Here is a 19,908-nt window from a genome sequence, read left to right as displayed (position 1 = left end):
CTGCTCCCTATCTTGGTTAAACAAACGCTAAATGTAGCTTGCTTTTGGAGCTCCTAAAGCGTGGCGAGGTGTTTCTCCTCGTGCCACACACCAAGCTGACCAAAAACAAAACAACTTGGATTCTCAAATGTCATAGGGCACAATTCCAGAACTCCAATACAATCCGCACCGTGCACCCCGGCTGGAATTATTTTCCCCTCTTGTGCTTCATAATCGCCCATTGCCTCACTGCTGGAGTCAATTCAACTAGTTCCGTTTTTGAAACGCAGATATAGATCATAGATTTTACAGTGCAGAAGGAGGCCATTCGGCCCATCGAGTTTGCACTGGCCCTTACAAACAGCACCCTACTCAAGCCCACCTATCTACCCGATCCCGTAAACCCCACTTAACCTTTCTGGATACTAAGGGCAATTTAGCATGGCCAATCCACCTAACCTACACATCTTTGGACTGTGGGAGAAAACCGGAGCATCCGGAGGAAACCCACGCAGACACGGGGAGAACAAACAGAGTCCGCACAGATAATGACCTAGCCGGGAATCGAACCTGGGATCCTGGAGCTGTGAAGCAACTGTGCTAACCACTATGCTACCGTGCTGCCCATCTGAATCAGTGTATTGTGGGTGTCGGTTTGCTGCTGGGTTGGGGGGGATGGGGCCGGGGGAGAGCAAAATAACAATCAGTTTGTGGCATCTAATGACATGAACGCAGGCCCATTGACAGCTCTAGTCTGCCAAGTCAAATAACCTTTCCCCTTGCATGGGAGTACTCGGTAGCTTGCACCTTACAGCAGCACACGCAATTCCTTACTAATTAACTGTGGTAATGAGTTCTTTGTTTTCCTGGGGTGGGATGGCTTTAACTACCCCCTAATTACTATGACCTTTGATGCAAAAGGAGGAACGAAAGCAAGTGGTGATCTTTGATTAATTTAATTAGGTCTGATCTGCATTGGCACTCAAGTGCTTTTACAGTTATAACTGACTGTGGCATTCAGATGAGGTCTCTTCGGCAACTTTAAATCCTGTGTTTTACTCTCCTTTCCATCATCCGCAACTCTTCTTTCCTGTCATTAGTCTTTCTAGCTCATCAAGACGTCAGCCTTTAATATCAGCACTGACATTTCAAAGCTTCCTGGGATGGAAAGGGTAGCGACAGGCTCTGCATATTCCTCTGGAATGAAGGAACAAAAAGGCCGCAAAGCCCACGAGAGCCCATTTCCTCATCAGCCACGACTCCCTATCTGGATGTTGGAGAAGGCCCGATCACCCAGAGCACTTGCTCTTAGAGACTGACCGTGAATTGGAACAAAGAGCAAAGAGAGTACAATAAGCTCAGATGACAATGGAGGATGCGCATGACTCCACAGGTCACTCCCAGTGCTCTCTGCACTGGCTGATAAGGCCACGTTTGACAGTGGCTAATGCTGCTGTCGGCACACCTCCTGAGCCTGCCGCACAGGCAGCGGGCTTTTGGAAACAGATGATAAGGAACACAATGAATTAACCAACAATGCTGGCCTGATAAACGCAGTCATTTGCATTACACCACAAGAAAGCCCTTCTCCCAGTGGTAGAAGCCGCACACCTATTTTGGAAGTGTTAGCCTGCCGCTGATAGCTGACGGGGGAACCTTTCAGCCGGTAGTGAGATAAGTGGTAACCAGAATGCTTTGGTTGGTTTTGCACTTAGCTGAAACATCACAAACAATGTACTGAGATAAACAGACATCTATACAACCTCTGATAGCTACAGTTTACAAAGACATCTGGCCAGTCCTGGATTTGCATGAGGACAAACCTTAACAATCTGTCGGAAAAATGATTTGGAATACATGTTATTTACGGACCTTTCTTTTTAAAAAAAAAACACGTTTATTTTTATCTCCTAAAGGTGCTGACTTTTCCTGGGAGAGAATTGTTCAGTGGGCTGGCTTCCCTCTGGTACGAATACCCAAGTCCATGTGAGCCATTGTGTGTTAGGAGGATATTTGATTGTGAAAGGTAGCAGACAAGCTTGGGCCTGTCCTTTTTGCCCTGGATTGCAAGCCAGAATCCTCATCATCTTCATCATCATCCACAACCAAAATCCATATAAATAGGACAAGCAATTGTGTGTATCTTTCAGGACTGTTGAACTCCAACCAGGTTCCAAATCTGATGGAGGCTCTATGTTAGTCTGTAGATATTACAACCGGGTAAGGACGGCAGATTTCCTTCCCGAAAGGGCATTAGTGAACGAGGTGTTCAAATCCCACTAGAGGAATTTCAATTCTGTTTATCATAAATTATAAAGCTAGTCTCAGTAGAAGTGGCCATGAAACTATCTTCAATTGTTGTAAAAAAAAAACACCTCGTTCACTAATCGCCTTTCGGGATGTAAATCTGCCGTCCTTACCCGGTCTGGCCTACATGTAACTCCAGATCCACAGCAACTTGGTTGATTCTTTTTTTATATAAGTTTAGAGTGCCCACTTCATTTATTCCAATTAAGGGGCAATTTAGTGTGGCCAATCCACCTACCCTGCACATCTTTGGGTTGTGGGGGTGAAACCCACGCAGACACGGGGAGAATGTGCAAACTCCACACGGACAGTGACCCCGGGATCGAACCCGGGACCTTGGTGCTGTGAGGCAGCAGTGCTAACCACTGCGCCACCGTGCTGCCCTCACGTGGTTGACTCTTATCTGCCCTCTGCAAAGGCCTGGCAGGCCACTCAGTTCAGGGGCAGTTTAAGGGCAACAAATAGTGGTCTCGCTGGTGCCACCCACAACCCATTAAAGAAAAGAACGGTCAATAGTAGCGTCCCAGTTTCACCCCGTATCTTTTTCATTTATTCATCGTCAAAGTACATTGCTAGCAAGGCTGCTATCTCTTGTTACCCTGCGAAGATGATGGGTGGCTTTATTCTTGAATCACACCAGCAGTTTGATGCAGATGCAATAGCGGTGCCCGCTAGGCCACTTTGGAGGGTTGTTAAGAAACAACCATGTTGGTGTTGGGCTGGGGCTGGAGTTATGTGGGCCAGACAGGATAAGGAATGTTTCTTTCGCGAAAAGGCACGAGTGAATCCCTCAACCACAAAATCAGCAGCTTCATCGTAACTTTTAGTCATGACATTTATTTAAACTGATTTCAAATTCTCAAATGACCACAGTAGGATTTAAGGTCACATCCTCAACATTAATTAGTCCAGGCCCCTAGATTACCGCTCCACTAACATAGCAGGCACACTTATATAGTGGTTATTATTGCCTCAATAGGAATGCATAGCCACAACAGATCAGTAATATGCAAAATTGCCCTGGAGCAGTTTGGTTTGGAGTTAAGACTGTGAGCTTCAAGCAAGATTCACTGTCCCTCTGATTAATGCCCTGCTGTGAAATGAGCAATGTTTTTTTTTATACATGAGAGTACCAATTAATTTTTTCCAATTAAGAGGCAATTTAGAGTGGCCAATCCACCTACCCTGCACATCTTTGTGTTGTGGTGTCGAAACCTACACAAACATGAGGAGAATGTGCAAACTCCACACGGATAGTGACCCAGAGCTGGGATCGAACCTGGGATCTCGGCGCCGTGAGACAGCAGTGCCAACCACTGCGCCACTGTGCTGCCCGTGAAATGAGCAATGTTGACGCTCTATTGTAAAGTCTATGGTTACCTTTCACTGTTTCAAGACTTTAGTCAGAAGTGTTGCATCTAATTTGGTGCAATGCGCCTCAGTTATTTACAGTTCAGTTTTCAGCAACAATATCAGACTAGCAGAATCACGATTTCTTCAAGTTAATGTCAGTTCTGCGCATGTAATGTGCTGCACAGTAGAGTTGGATATGATGTTGACAAGACAGGGTTTTATGTGTTGTGTGGGTGGGCAAATTGCTCAAACATGCATAAGTTACTTCCACCTTGCATAAAAGAGTCATAATTCCACCACCTTGATACCAAATACAAGAATTGGTTGAAAGGGGCCATTTTGCCGCCTCATATATGCAGCATCCCAAAGCTAAAAATATTTTTTTAAAATACATTTAAAGTACCCAATTCTTTATGTCCAATGCAGGGGCGATTTATCGTGGCCAGTTCACCTACCCTACACATCTTTGTGTTGTGCGGATGACACCCACGCTAACATGGGGAGAATGTCCACATGCACACCAAGGTTAAAAACATAAGGAAAGATATAAATGAAATGTGTAATGACTTCTTACCCAGATGGATTATCACATGGCCAAGCATCAGAGGAATTGGCACATGCTACCCATGAAAACTACTTGCGTTTATTTTACACCCTTCATGACCTCAGGACTTCCCAAAGTGATTTGCAGTCAATGAGTTACTGCAGCTTTGAAGTGTGACCACAATCGGTGTGTTGGAAATGTTCCAATCACTTTGCACAAGCAAAGTTCCATCGATTGTTGGGCAAAAGTGCCCAGAAAATCTGTTTTATCTTGACGCTGGTTGTGGAATTAATGCCCCATTACCTTTGGGATAACTCCCTTATTCTTCTTCCAATAGCAGTGTGTGTCCCTTTATGCTCACCTGAGAAGGCAGATAGATCTTCAGTTTTCATGTTACATCTGAACGACGGCACTCCTGACACTCCCTTAATCCTGCATAGGAGCGTCAGGCAATATCGTCTGTTCAAATCGCTAAACCAAGAGTTGAACTCAAACCCTTCTGACAATGAGGCAAAACTGCTAGCACTGGACCATTGTGGACACTGAAACACAAGTCGCCTCCTATTGCTGGTGTCTTCACATGGGTCAATATTTTGTTCTAAAGTTTCTCCTTGTTTCATCTTTTGGATTTCAGTTTTGACAAGATGCAGAGGTAATATTGCAGGAGGAAAGGTTGTGAGAGTTTTGGTCCCACTGTATGCCAACGAGTTAATTGAAGCAAATTTCTATGATCCTCCCTCTGCCCAGAGGGAGGGAAGAACTTCCAAAGGTGTGTACAGCATCCAGCAGCTTTCACTGGAGCTGCTACAAATTAATCCTTGTCTGCCAAATGTATTGCTGCCCAGTTTGGACAGGAGGGTAGGGGGGCTGACGGTGGGGTATGCAGGGAAGCCTGGTGTCATAGATTTGGTAAAAAGATAAGGGGCAGAATCTTATGGAGGTCGCGATCAAAGACCGGGCAAGACTCCGCTAAGGAGGGTCCAACGCATCCTGTGCTACTCATGCAGTTGATACATCAGGTGACAGGCTTTCTCCCAGGATCAGATACCCTGATTGATCAGATTCCAATTGCTGAGAGGTGGTAGCTGCTGCTGGCTCTGCACCCACTTGAAGCCTACGATTGACAGGGGGATCCAGGCACGAGATTCTCCCATGGTGGCAGTACACTGGCAGAGTTGGCAGCTTATTCTTCACCACCTTTGAATTTACACTAATACTCGACTTCATCGATGACAATTGGCATCGCACAGTCACTGTTGCTATGGTAGCAGAATTGTCATTATAATCCTCCATGTCCCGTCCTTTTTTTTTTTAAGTTCCCTGCAGAGAACCGTTTACTGTGCAGGAGCTCTGGAGTTCTCATTAGCCAAGTGTCAAACAGCCACATTCATAATGACTTCCCAATGCAGCTTTAGTGTTACACACATAAGAATTTTAAGACCATTGTTGCACCTGGTAGGCAAGCTGGTAATATGTTAAGTGAGTTACTGGTGAAAAGATGATAATCATCGGTATGTTCCACGATATTAATTTGTACTATAATACAGAGCAAAGACACTGCATGAGTGAGGGGAGGGGTGTGTGTGTGCGTGTATGTTTAAAACTAATTTTAAAATGCCTTTCAGCTTTCACTGGCTTTATGAACAAGTTTTAATGTGCTCACGAAGCCTCTTCTGAAACGTGTGCCGTGAATCAAGTTTTGCAGGGTTTTGTTTTTAATGTGGTAAGAGTAATGAAGCCGCTCTTTAGGATTATTACCTGTATTGTGATGACCGCAAATTGTCAAATGAACAGTCGGCACTGCTTCATCAGCATCTCCTGCTTTCGTTATGGAATATGGTGTGCATCTAAAAGCAGAGATACCCACCAGCCAATTGTTGTGGCCATTTTGTTGCACTCTAATGTTACAGACCACGCCAGCAATCAAAGCTTATTACAGCTGCCCATGTACCAAATCCTCTGCCTTAATCTGATAATTTGGTGAAATTGGGACACAGTCTAACAAGGACGGCGTTTGATGAACTATAATTGGATCATCAGTCACAGTCTTCCCCTGTGTGGCTTGTATCTTTGTTCTTGTTTCTCTACAGCCAGTACCTGTATTATTTGGAAAAACAGTACTATCAATGATTTGTCAGTCTCCCATTATTGGGCTGCGCAATCAGAGAACTGGGAATAGATCCTCTGAAAGGATGTTTTTCTGATTCCCCAGGAAAGTTTATTGATAGAATGGAAGTGCTCCATTTGGACAATTTCCCAAGGACAAAACCCCTTCACATTTCAGAAGCTTACTGTAAGCTTATTAAAGGGTATTAATGCATCTTTCACACTTACAATAGACTCAGCGAAAATCAAATGACACACAGATTACATTTAAATTGTCATGAGGATCTGGGTAGAATAGTTGATGGGTAATTGGATGGGGGGGAGGAGGGGATGCGATGGACACCAGAGACAGATCCTGGACAAATTGAATGTGGAGTTGTCGAGATATTTGAGGTAAAAGGGAGTTTCTGATTGTTAGTCTTTCGGACCAGCCAAATGGTCTCTGCCATCTTTTCAGGGTCCCCTTTTCCCATTGAAACAGCCTCTCGAGGAAGATGGACAATTTGGTACAATAATAATAATAACCTTTATTATTGTCACAAGTAGGCTTGCATTAACACTGCAATGAAGTTACTGTGAAAAGCCTCTAGTCGCCACACTCCGGCGCCGGTTCGGGTGGGGAAATTCAGGAGGGAGAATTCAGGATGCCCAATTCACCTAACAAGCACATCTTTCGGGGACTTGTGGGAGGAAACCGGAGCGCCCGGAGGAAACCCATGCAGACATGGGGAGAACGTGCAGACTCCACACAGACAGTGACCCAAGCCAGGAATCGAACCCGGGACTCTGGCGCTGTGAAGCAACAGTGCTAACCACTGTGCTACCGTGCGTTTATATTGCCACCTGACAACCTCATCTTACCAAGGGAGAGAACCACTCGTTCACACACTCTTCTGTGTCGGTTTGGACTCCGTACCCAGTCACCTTTGATGCACTGAGCTCTGCTTTAGAGTCCCAGAAAGAAATTGATGCACAGCATTGATTCTCTTACCCTGGCAGCTGACCCTGTCACTATAATCCGTTGGATGGCACCAACAGAGAAAGAGACCCGCACCTTTAACCAACTGCTGCACCTGTAGGATGTGAGAACATCTGCAGGACATCACAATGGTGATAAATTTTTTTTGTTATACCTCATGGCCTGTGAACCACCTTGGGCAATCCTGAAGTTACGAAGGCGCTGTGCTCATGAAAGTTCTTTCTTCCCCCCCCCCGCCCCCTCCCCTTTGCAGTCTCCACAATCCAGTAAATCCCCTGCGGGCAACACTTGTGCCTTCAGGAAAGGGCCGGTGCTTTGTGCATGATGGCTCAGGCTCCAAAGTAATCAACAAGGCGAAGCACCTTAAATGACAGCAGACTACCTGTTAATGATTGCAACAGCAATGCCTGCCTGCCAGCTCCATTCGCCAATTAAAGTACCTGTAGGGGGGTGGGCTGGTGGCAGAGGGTTCTAATTGGAGAGAAAGTGGCTTTGCAGCATTTTGCACTTGCTCGGGATGTCTGTTTTATCAGCTAAAACCGATAACTCTATCATTCGTTTTGCCGCTTTCCCATTGCATTAACCTTCACTCCAGGTGAAAAAGCAGAATGCTAGCGCAGACATCAACTGGCCTAATTTCTAACATTTTATTTATTTCCGTTTGTAACCTTTCATTGAACCAGGCCATATGATGCATCCGGCCCTAATTGATCTCTTTTTCTCCTTATCAAGATATATTGCCGGTGATGCATTCAAGTGCAGTATTTGCAGCTATCTTTTACATATAACTGATTGTTTAATTGCAGATTAAAGATTGATGCACGTGTAATGAGTCGGTTAGGATGCGCCAGACAATAGGGTTCTGCTTCTGGGGTCGCATCCATTTTTCACTGGGGCCATAAATTTGGCTGGGACTTAAATAGTAAATAGCCATGATTGCAGCACTAGTCTCTCAAGGCACTCACCAGGAATGAAAATAAATGAACAGGCTCTCGTACCAAGAATGTTTCATTATGGTCATTAGTGCAGCAGGGCCTCGGCAGGATTAAAGGTGACGTTGTCTTTGTCAGATGCTACGATATAAGTCTATTGGTGGAGCTGTTGCGTGAGATTTACACTGCACTCACTGGAAGGTTTTGCTTAACCCTGTCACTATGTTTCTTGGTCTTCCATCTCTTTATATTTACATGGATCAGGCATTCTGCGAAATAAACAGCAATGTCTCTTTTACCTGAAGGGAGGTCAGAGTGTGTAACCCGTTATCACATGGAGTGGTTGAGTCATAACGCGCAGAAGGAGGCCCTTTGGCCCAACGTGCCTGAGGTGAATGGGATCGACACGGTGAAAGATCTCTTTTTAACTTTATTTTCGATCTCCATCTTTCTCAAACTGTACTATCTTAAATATGCACCTTAGATTTCCATGTTGGTTAATGGTAGGGAGTTGGGGAGAGTTATAGAACAAAGAGATCTTGGAGTACAGGTTCATAACTCCTTGAAAGTGGAGTCACAGGTGGACAGGGTGGTGAAGAAGACATTCGGCATGCTTGGTTTCATTGGTCAGAACACTGAATACAGGAGTTGGACGTCTTGCTGATGTTTTACAAGGCATTAATTAGTAAGGCCACATTTGGAATACCGTGTACAGTTCTGGTCACCCTATTATAGAAAGGATATTATTAAACTAGAAAGAGTGCAGAAAAGATTTACTTAGATGCTACAGGTACTTGATGGTTTGAGTTATAAGGAGGCTGGATAGATAGACGTTTTTCCCCGGAGCGTAGGAGGTTTGGTGTGATCTTATAAAGGTCTACAAAATAATGATGGGCATAGATAAGCTAGATCGTCGACATATTTTCCCAAAGATAGGGGTGTCTAAAACTAGAGGGCATAGGTTTAAGGTAAGAGAGGAGAGATACAAAAGAGTCCAGTGGTGCAATTCTTTTCACACAGAGGGTGTTGAGTGTCTGAAATCAGCTGCTAGACACAGTAGTAGAGATGGGTACAGTTTTACCTTTTAAAAGTATTTAGACGGTTATATGGGAGAGCTGGGTATAGAGGTTTATGGGTTAAATGTGGGAAATTGCGACACAGCTTAGTGGTTAAAAACTGGAAGGCATGGACAAGTTGGGCCAAAGGGCCTGTTTTCAAGCTGTAAACCTCTATGACTATGTCAGAGCTATCGATTCTTGTTGACATACCAGGGGCGCGATTCTCCACTGCCCACGACGGATCGGAGAATAGCGGGAGAGCCTTCCCGACAATTTTCACGGCATCCCGCTATTCTCCCCCCCCCCTCCGGCCGCCCCCCGACACGAATCGCTGCTCGCCATTTTTTACGGCGAACAGCGATTCTCCGCGGGCCAAATACCGCGGAGTTTACTGCCGTTTTCACGGCCGCGATCACACCTGCTTTCAGCGTTCGTGAAAACGGCCGCAAAGTGCCCGTCCCGGACAACCATGGCACCGATTGGCACGGCCGCACCACAGCTGTGCCAAGGGTGGCATGGGGCTGCGATCGGTGGGCACCGATCGCGGGCAGCGGGTCCGGTACCCGCACACTATTTGTTCTTCTGCCGCCCCGCAGGTTCAGTCCGCGGGGCGGCTGAGGGGCATGACAGCCCGCGCATGCGCGGGTTTGACGCGTCTGCGTGATGACGTCATCCGCGTATGCGCGGGTTGGAGCCGTCCAACCCGCGCATGCGCGGCTGACGTCATCGTGCGCGTCAGCCGCCGTGACTCTTGGCGGGTGGAGTTAGCGATGTTCGCTAACTCCGCGTCGCTGTGATTCCCCCGGCCCCGATACTAGCCCCGCCCGGGAGGGAGAATCGGGTCCCGGGACGGAGCTCCGAGGCTGGCATGAAACACTGCCAGTTGCACGCCAGCCTTCACGGCACGCCGGATTTGCGGAGAATCGCGCCCCAGGTATTTGAAGTTGTTCCTGGTTTTTGTGAAATGTGATGAACAGCAGAAAATAATCATGAAGGCCAATGGAATTCTGGCCTTTCGAGGTCTAGAATACAAGGGGGTATCGCTACAGCTGAACAAATGCTTTGGTGAGTTCCATTGCGCGAGATTAGCCGGGTGTTTCCTGGTGCTTGAGAAACACCCCGTTATCTAACATCCATCCAGGTAGATCAGGGGCCTCAGCGGGGAACTCCCCCGCACTTAGCCCCGTTTCCTGCAGGGAGGATCTCTGCTCACCAGAACTCCTCAATGCAGCAAGAGATCACGATGCCATTTTAAAATGATGTTCCAATCTCGCAAGCCTCAAACCCAACCCCCAAACTCAGTATAAGGGTGTCTCCAGGTTCCCCCTCCTGCATATCCCCACACCTGCGCAGGGCACACACCTAGTGCCAGACAGACACACAGGTGGCAATGCCAGATTGTCAGTGCCAGGATTACCAGGTGGCACCAAGAGTGCTAGTATGCCACCCAGCCCAGAGGGTATGCACCTGGGGGACCCCCACAAGTGCTGTTCTGTCTGGACTCTGTTGTGGAGACCAGCACTCGTCCAAGCTCTCCAAAGCGAGGGAGTTAGATACCATGACTTGGTTACACCTCAGGAACGCATATTAAAGTGAGACTAGCGGTCTCACTCTAATATGCAGATTTGCCAGAAAGTGACCCCGCCCACAATGGGCGAGAATCACATCATGAAATCTTGTGTGATCGTATTGGATCTCGCAATGCGTGGCGAGTCAGGTTGATCCCAGAAGTGGAGTAGATGGAATGGTTGGGGAGTCTGGACTCAGTAGGGGAGGTGAGTGAATAGTCTTAAAAAAGTATTGATAGATATTTCAGGAGTGAAGCATTTCTACGTGCAAAGATTCGTAGGGTGGAATTTTCGTGTACCGCCAAAGTGGATGGACATTTGACTAACACGCCGCAGCCACCGCGTCGGGGCACAGAAAGGCCCGGCAATAGAAATGTGCTGCTTTGAAGGAGTCAAATTGGTTCACTTTGTACCTGTGGTCCGTTGTGGCTGAAAAATAGCTACCTAGCCTAATCCTGCTTTCCAACTCTTAGTCTGGAGGTCACTAAAGGGTGGGAGAAGTTTGGAATACTCTTCCACAAATTATAGATTTCCGTTAACCAAAGGGATATGGGCCAAAGGCGCGTATAGAACATAGAACAGTACAGCACAGAACAGGCCCTTCGGCCCTCAATGTTGTGCCGAGCAATGATCACCCTACTCAAACCCACGTATCCCCCCTATACCCTTAACCCAACGGGCACTACGGGCAATTTAGCATGGCCAATCCACCTAACCCGCACATCTTTGGACTGTGGGAGGAAACCGGAGCACCCGGAGGAAACTCACGCACAAACGGGGAGGACGTGCAGACTCCACACAGACAGTGACCCAGCCGGGAATCGAACCTGGGACCCTGGAGCTGTGAAGCATTTATGCTAACCACCATGCTACCATGCTGCCCTATGTGGAGCCAGGTTACAGATCAGCATCAATCTCACCGAATGGCTTGAGGGGCTACTCCTATTCCTGTTTGTGGAATGATAGAATCCTTGTGTGCACTGGAACAAGCAAAAACAGAGTATTAATCAAGTAACTAATAGAAGATTATTAAAAGATAACACTTTATACTGAGATCCATATTGCAATAAACTGAGCAGCAACCTTTGGCTCCTGCTCTCAACTCCAAATTGTAAATAGCGTTGTAATAGTTTGCTGCTTTAGGATTGCAATGAAAGGCTGGTGCACTAACCTTTCTGTTGGAAATACAAACTTGTCCACCAAGACATGCTTGGCGGCATCAAACACTTGCTTATTGCTTGTTGTTGGGGAACTGCAGGCGAATTCACCAATGATAGTACACCCGCTGGACACTGACAGCAGTAGGGGAAAATGACAGCATTGAAGCACAACTGCTGTTGTATCAGTGTTCGAGTACAGCCTGGACTGTAGCCCTCAGTGATGTCGCATATGCAGACAGTCCTAGGTTTACCACTCAGGATTGTGTCACATATTCTGTGCTTTTCACTCGTAACTGCAGATGCGGTTTGCAGTCGGGTCTGTGCTATTTTTAAAGGATCGGCTTTCCGACCACGAAGGTACAGACAAGAGCTTTATTGGAAAGAGTGTTTTTAATCTGCAGACTGTTAGGATAGGTGAGCAAATGGCCGATGGCGTCGTGAATATGTCACGTGATGAGACTCTTAAAGTGATCTTGTTCCAACTAGGAACAAACATAGATAGAGACCAGAGGCCTTGGGCTGATTGCCCATCGGCGCGAACCTCTGCTTGGCTGGTAGCGCACTCATGCCCGCAGATTTCATGACGGAGTAGGGGTGCCCACAATAGGAAACCCCATTGACTGGCTGGCTGGTCAGAGGATCCCACTGCCGGCAAGGGCGCGCCGCACCAGAAAACGGGTGTAGCGGGGCGGAGAATCACGCCCCATGCTGAAGTAAAAGTCTCTGTTGCACTACTTCAAAGAAGAGATTCTCCTGTGTCCTGGTCAATATTGGTCTCTGGACTGCTAAAAACGAGTTATCTGGTCATTATCACATTGCTGTTTGTAGAACTTTGCTGTGCTTAAATTGGCTGCGGAATCAACAGTGATTACCCTTCAAGAAGTACTTTGGTGTAAAGTGTTTTGGGATGTCCTGAGTTCCTGAAATAAGCTCTATATAAATGCAAGCATTGCATTCTGTCTTCCTTGTGTAAGGGTAATCCAAAAAAAAAGTATTTCTGAAGAATGGGTCTGAAGGACCCCACTGCGCTGGCGTATAGATGATGTGCGTGCATGACTTTGAGAAAAGCAAAAAACCGAATTGTGCTGATGTGCATTCAGTAATGGCTCTATCAAAACTATTCATGGTGTGTGTTGCTTGATGTCCACTCAAAACACATCAGATTATATCAATTCTTTTTATCCCACCATGTATCATTTAAAAGAGAATCTTACAGATGGGAGAAAGGCTTGTGACAGATTGACTGGCCTGAGAGGGGAAAATAGCTTTTTTTCCAATTTTGCTTTGCCCAGATTCACCCATTTATTGGAGATTGGGAAGCTGCAGAGGACATATTAGATATAATTGAAGATAATAGGGCCTGTGTAGGTGCGAAATATGAGGCAGCTCGGTGAAATATGATGACCACCAGAGTGGAAAAAATTGTGGTCTGTCGGATATATAAATAATGAATAGTGGGCTGTGTAGCAGACGAGTTACGGTCTATAGTCACTCTCTGTTTCTGGTCTTTCAAACTCTGGGGTGCAGCAGTGCTATAGTTGAGAATGCATTTTCTTGCATTTGACTTCCAGGCTGCGTTAGTTCCATTTCTTTTATTTAGCAATTATTTAATAGTTCACTCTTTATTTCATAAATTTGTAAACAGAGAGGTGTAAAAGAACTTTGATAGATATTTGTTCATTCATATAGAATCTGCAGTTTCAATTTTATATATATGAAGGTCAATAGTTAGCTTGTCAGAATGGAGATTCTTTCACTACTAGTACTCTATAAGTTTCATATAAGCCTTGGTTTAGTGGTAGCACTCTCTCACATCTGACTGAAACTTAAGTACATAACCGAGACTAACACTCTGCTGCAGTACTGAGGGAGTGCTGCACTGCCGGAGATGCCATTTTTCAGATGCGATGTTAACTTGAAGCACCATCTGTCTGCTCCTTTGGGTGGACATAAAAGAGCCCAATGCCTTATTTGAAGAGCAGCAGGGAAGTTCTCACCGTGTCTTGGACAACATTTATTGCTCAATTAACATAGGTAAATAAAAAGGGCGGCACGGTGATGCAGTGGTTAGCACTGATGCCTCACAGCACCGAGGACCTGCGTTCAAGCCAGGCCCCGGGTCATTGTCCGTGTGGAGTTTGTACATTCTCTCCTTGTCTGCGTGGGTCTCATCGCCACAACCCAAAGATGTGCAGGGTAGGTGGATTGGCCACGCTAAATTGCCCCTAAATTAGGGGGAAAAATAATGGGGCACTCTAAATTTATAATAGAAAAAAAACCCATTGGCCAGTAAGATTATCTGGTTATTACTGTATTGCAGTTTGTGTTGTCCTGCTGTGCCCAACTTGGCTGTGACATTTTTGAATGTAATGGAAACAATCTATTGGCTTTATGTTTAAGATGAACTAATTGTCAATGGATCTGGTCAGTTTCCTCCTGTTCCCTATCACCCTTTAAACACTGCACTCTCAAAACATGAAGGAACTCAAGAGATGGATCACAGTGCAGTTGTTTTCTTTGTTTGAACTTGTCAGCCTGAGATTGAAAGGAAACGGTCTCACTTTTACAGAGGGTTAAGATGATTGACGGCAGCTGCTAATTCAAGTCCACCGTCAGCTTTTTTGCTTGGAGGTACCTGGTTTTAAAACCAATTGTCCAATTCGGTGTTACTCGACATAAATCAGGTGTGGCTATGAAAATATCCTTTTAGCAATGCTTTCAGTGGAAAACGCCTTCAATAACTAGTTAAGCAAAACAGTGAGAATAATCAAAAATGCTGGGGATGATTCTCCGCCCGTGTTGCACCTGGCGCACATCCCACTATTTCGGGAGACTAGTGGGAAGGCCCTTAACTGGTTTTGCGCTTGGCGATGAGCAGATCATGATGCCCCCAACCCGCAGCACCTGACACAATCTCATTCGACCCCTCGCTGGGCGCGAGGCATAGGCGCATATGTAAATGTGCACTTAAATGTGCTCTGACCTTTCAAGCCAGTGTCACCCGGGACTCTATTCCCCCCCCCCCCCCCCCCCCCCCCCCTCCCCTCCCTCCACGCTTTCCCCCCGCCCCATCACCAGTGCAGCTGAGGCAGCAGGAATCCCAACTGGTCACCACCGGAGACCAGGACCAATTACCATGCAGGGGGGGGGCTCAGAGGCTATTGGAGATTGAGGGTGGTCGGGGATGTGGTCTGCAACCTGCCAACCCAGTGTGCCAAAGGGCACTGCCAAGGGGGTGGAACCTGCAAGGAGGTGTGGCCATGAAAGGAATGTGGCCATGAAGGCGGGCATTTGGCGACCCCATAGCAGGGTGTTGCTCACTTGGGCAAGGGCTTGCACAGGTTCTGACAATTTCATGGGGGAGGGAGGCTGATGCTGGCCAGGAGGGGGTGGGGCCTGAAGGGAGACACTTTGGCAGAGCCTGGATGCCAGTGATCCTTTGGGGGTGAGATCGGGACACCATTTTTCGGGTTGGCAGGCTTCTTCGGGTCCCACACCACTTTTTCGGCGGATTTCAACTCTTGTTCCAAAAGAAGAATTGTGACAGGAATTATGCCGGAACAGCCAGTGCAAATCCCGAAATGACACAGCCATTTTTTGGGATAATTTCGCCCACTCACTCTGCTTTCCCTCGTACCATGTTACCAACAAACTCACAGAGATTAAAATTTACATGCCTACCCTGTATGAATATAATTTTGAAATCAACACTCGATGGCTCATTTTTGATTATTTTTCTTTGTTTAAAGATAGAGGCAGCCTGTGTTGAGGGTTGTAGGTCCATTGACGGTCTACAATCCCTCTTCTGGCATCTTTTAGTTTTCACATTGCTGATGTGTTAAATCACTTTCATTTTGCAAGCTAATATTGACTGTTTTTATTTATCTTTTCAGGTAAGAACATTTCTCTGTTGCTTTCCGATACTGGTTGTGTCCGTGGTCTCTCAGAGTAAGTAGCTGTTTATTACCACTGTTCTTTGCTTTGGTACCATATCTGCACTGCCAAGTGCTACATTTAGATAGCACCCTGTGTTATCTCCAGGATTCCAGCGAAAGGAGAAATTCCAATCCTCTGCCAAGCAGGATTTCAGTAAATTGTAATGGTGGGACACTGCGATCCACTCTGAAGTGTAACCATATTTCCAGGGTTCTGATTCAGTCACTGGGAGCCGATCGTGTTTATCAATACAGAAAGAGATAGGTCCATGGGCATTCATTACCCTCGTGCTCAAACTGAGTAGTTGCCACCTCAGATGTCTCGTTTATCCAACAAACCTGTGCTCTCAAACCTCTATTGGTTCCCAGTCCACCAGTATCTCGATTTTAAAAATTCGGCCTCCTCCTGTTGAAATCCCATTTGGCGTGGCCGTGATTGAAGGAGACCATGGTAGAGTAAGAGCTGAGATGAAGGATGAATTCTCTCGGACATGGGAAGATGGCGTAGACTGCAATGAAGAGGATATGGGCTTTAGTGCGAGTGAGGGCCGTGAACAGCAGAGTTCCAGCTGACTTGATGTTTGTAAATGGTGGAAGCAGGGAAGCTAGCAAATGGATTGGGGCCTGAATGGTAGAGTGAGGCAGGTCGGAGAAACAATTCAACCCTTCCTTTTATTGCATGTTACCCGTATTGTGAATCTATTGTGAAGTAATTCTTTGTTGAATTCAACAAAGACGATTTGAAGTGTGTACGGCTATAAATGAAGAAGTAACATTTGGCAGATCTGAGGTCGATGAGATTTACCCTGTCTGGTTGAGAGGTGTGACCTGATTTTTCTTTTCAATTTAACTATTGCAACTGTATTGAAAAGTGTTGGAGATTGATTATTCCTGTGTCTGGGAACATTACACACCCATTCCCTGATGTGTAGCACGGTATGCACGGATCGCGCCAACTCTGGGTGAAAGGACTGGGCTTTTCACTGCTTTCACACCGGGTTCAAAAAGCTCACTTTAATCACTCGCACGGTCCAATATGGAAATTATTTTATTTGGTTATAATATGCACAGGAGGGAAAAGAAAATTCTGTTAATAATTACATTTACGGGCTCACAAAGTAACTGAATCCTTAACTTCAGGGAAGTCATTATTGGTCGTTATGAACCGAAAATAAATTAAGTTGGTAGCCAGGAAGGGGGTCATTAGCTTTGCGGCCAGTCGCACCTCATTAGCTCGTTGCATTATCCACATAGAGGAGCAAAGTGATTTCCAGTCACCTGAAGTTCTGTCGAAGCGCAATACATTTCGCATGAGAGCAAACAAAAAGAAGAAATTCCATTACATTGAGAAATATGATGCCATTATCGCCTGAAACTGCAACCCCTGGGCAGCCTGGTCGTTGCAGCCTCTCTGAGTTGACGACCTGAGGTGACGCTTCACCTACAGCAGTTCTGCATCCTCCTGTGCGTTTCGCCTATTGATGGAAGAGAGAAAGAAAGATCGGTGAATTGCTCCCTGTTTTCACTCTGTCAGCCAGGTTGCTGAGGGATGCGGTTATGATGTAGTGCAACTAAAAAGAGATTAAGACTCCCGGCTTCTATGGTACCTTTCACAAACTCGGAACATTCCAAAGCATTTGCAGCCTATGAAATACATTATTTTGACTGTTGTAATGTACGGCCGTGGGGAGCGAGCAGGAGGGAGCCTCTTCCCTGTGTTTGTTTCTCCAAAATCAATCCCTGAACCCAAGAGTGCAGTAGAGACTGGGATTTGTGCAGGTTTACAATGCTTCAGCTCCCTGAGTGTGGGATTGGTTATATAATGGAAACATATCTCCCATCAGCTGCTCAATTAGAAGATAAAAATGTCATAAATCTCAGCTCAATGCAAACCCTTATCCTGAGTTTATGTATAGATTTTTGTCACGGGAGATTGCCTTACATTTCTGATGATAGGTGAGGGCCTGATACTGTGCTCAGCTCTGCAAAATCTGTTAAAAATTGTGATGAGGTGCAGTATGAAGAAACTCTTTCTTCCTTTCATTGTCACTTTCTGATTTGATAGTTCATTTCATTCTGGACAATCTTCATGCCGATTACAATAAAGAGCAGCACCAAACGCTCCCCCCATATGTTTAGATGCAGGGAAAAGCACCCTCAACTCTGACCTGGCGATGTAGCTCAGTGACATCCGAGAAAACCGTCTCCTTCTGCTCTGGGACAACCTTTTTCAACTTGACAACACCAACCACCCCGCGGCTAATGAGTGGAATTGCCAAGTTCCCAAAAAATTTGGACGGGCATGGGCCAAAGTCCTTTCATAAAGGAACCTCTTACAAAAAAAACAGAAGCGATTTTTGTCTCTGGCACTAAATCCCAGAGGTAGCAATATTCAGATCATTTCATATTCCAGCCACCCATCCCAGTTTATGTTGAAAGAGCACTGCTTTTTGTCCATGGCCATTATATATGTAAATTCAATTCCCGTTCACAGCCACATTCGTTTACATTGCCAAAAGTAGTGTTAGCCGTGGCTCCGTGGTAGCGCTGTGAGAAAGCTATGGGTTCAAGTCTCACTGAAGAAATCCGTGTCCATATGCAGAAAATCCTGGACAACGTTCAGGCTTGGACTAATAAGTAACATTGCCTGGCACTTGTGCGGTGTGAATGACCATCTCCAACATAAGAGAATCTAACTATTTACCCTTGGTAATCAGCAGTATTATTATTGTTGAGTCCCCTACTCACAGTGTCCTGGCAGGCTAACATTGGCCAGAAACTGAACTGGACCAGCCGTATAAATACGTTGGCTACAAGAGCAGGTCAGAGGCTGGGAATTCTCCAAATACAGTCTGTCACCATTTACAAGGCACAAGGCAGGAGGGGAACATAAAATGAAATTTGAATTTTTAACAGACCAACAATAGCTGTTCATCCTCTCTCACCTTGCCCCATCATCTAACGACCTCATCGTCCAACCTCCCCCTTGTCTCAACCCCCATTGTCTAACCCTCTCAATGTACAACACCCAGCACCCCCCCCCCCCCCCCATCATCTAACACCTTCATCATCCAAACCTCCATGCCAAAACCCCCATTATCCAATCCAATCCCCTATGTCCAACCCCTCCCCCCCCCTCAGACGTCCAGCCTTCCCCCCAGCCATCCAGCAACCATTGTCCTACCCGTCCCCTCCTCCCAATCCTCCGCAGCTGTCTGAACGAGTCTCTTGTCTCAAGCAGGATCTCCATCTCCACTCCTTTTTTTAAAATTTAGATTAGCCAATTATTTTTTCCAATTAAGGGGCAAGTTAGCGTGGCCAATTCACCTACTCTGCACATTTTTGGGTTGTGGGGGCGAAACCCACGCAGACACGGGGAGAATGTGCAAACTCCACACAGACAGTGACCCAGAGCCGGGATCGAACCCGGGACCTCAGCGCCGTGAAGCGGTTGTGCTAACCACTAGGCCACCGTGCTGCCCCACCATCTCCACTCCTGTTAATTAATTAATACTGGCAACCATCTCCCTCTTTGCCTTCAATCAATTCAGCCTTCGTTGCCCCTTCCTATCTAGTTCAAGCTGGCTGTCCCTTCCACCACTCTGCCAATGTTCAGTTAATGTTAACACTCCTCGTCCACCCAGAGTTCTGTTCGCACATTTTCTCTTTAACCCCCTCCAGAGCGCCACTCCAAAGTTTTTGCTCCCTCCGCAGCATAGTACCTCTCACACCATTACCCCCAAAGTGCCACTCTTAGCCTTTTGCCTCCTTTCCAAAGTCCGGCTCCCGCTCCATCCTCCCAAATTGGCAATGTTGGCCCCATACCATCCTCAAGTGCTGCTTCCAGCTACCACCCCCCACCCCCCCCCCCTCCCACCCCCACCCCCCCTTGACCATCCAATCCCATCGTTGATCATATCAAACCGCCACAACTGCAAGTAATTTTTTGCATTCCATTCTGTAACACGGGGAGACATTTCTGACCTG

At 46.4% G+C, this 19,908-nt stretch overlaps 1 protein-coding gene across 4 annotated transcripts in view; it reads left to right on the top strand.

Moving 5' to 3' along the window:
• The window catches only part of pdzrn4 (PDZ domain containing ring finger 4), a 578,179-nt gene that overhangs the window by 408,267 nt on the left and 150,004 nt on the right, over positions 1-19,908 (top strand). The window contains exon 1 of one of the 4 annotated variants that reach the window (XM_038780408.1): positions 8,521-8,591. The exons of the other annotated variants lie outside the window; for them this stretch is intronic. Within the exon in view, the coding sequence (XP_038636336.1) occupies positions 8,535-8,591 (57 nt within the window). The 5' untranslated portion in view covers positions 8,521-8,534. Of the gene's footprint in view, positions 1-8,520; positions 8,592-19,908 lie in introns of those variants that run through there. 4 annotated transcript variants of the gene reach the window in all.

The sequence above is a fragment of the Scyliorhinus canicula genome, chromosome 20 (genome assembly GCF_902713615.1).
Source record: "Scyliorhinus canicula chromosome 20, sScyCan1.1, whole genome shotgun sequence".
In the NCBI taxonomy this organism is placed as follows: domain Eukaryota; kingdom Metazoa; phylum Chordata; class Chondrichthyes; order Carcharhiniformes; family Scyliorhinidae; genus Scyliorhinus; species Scyliorhinus canicula.
This window is presented reverse-complemented; position numbering and strand designations above follow the sequence as displayed.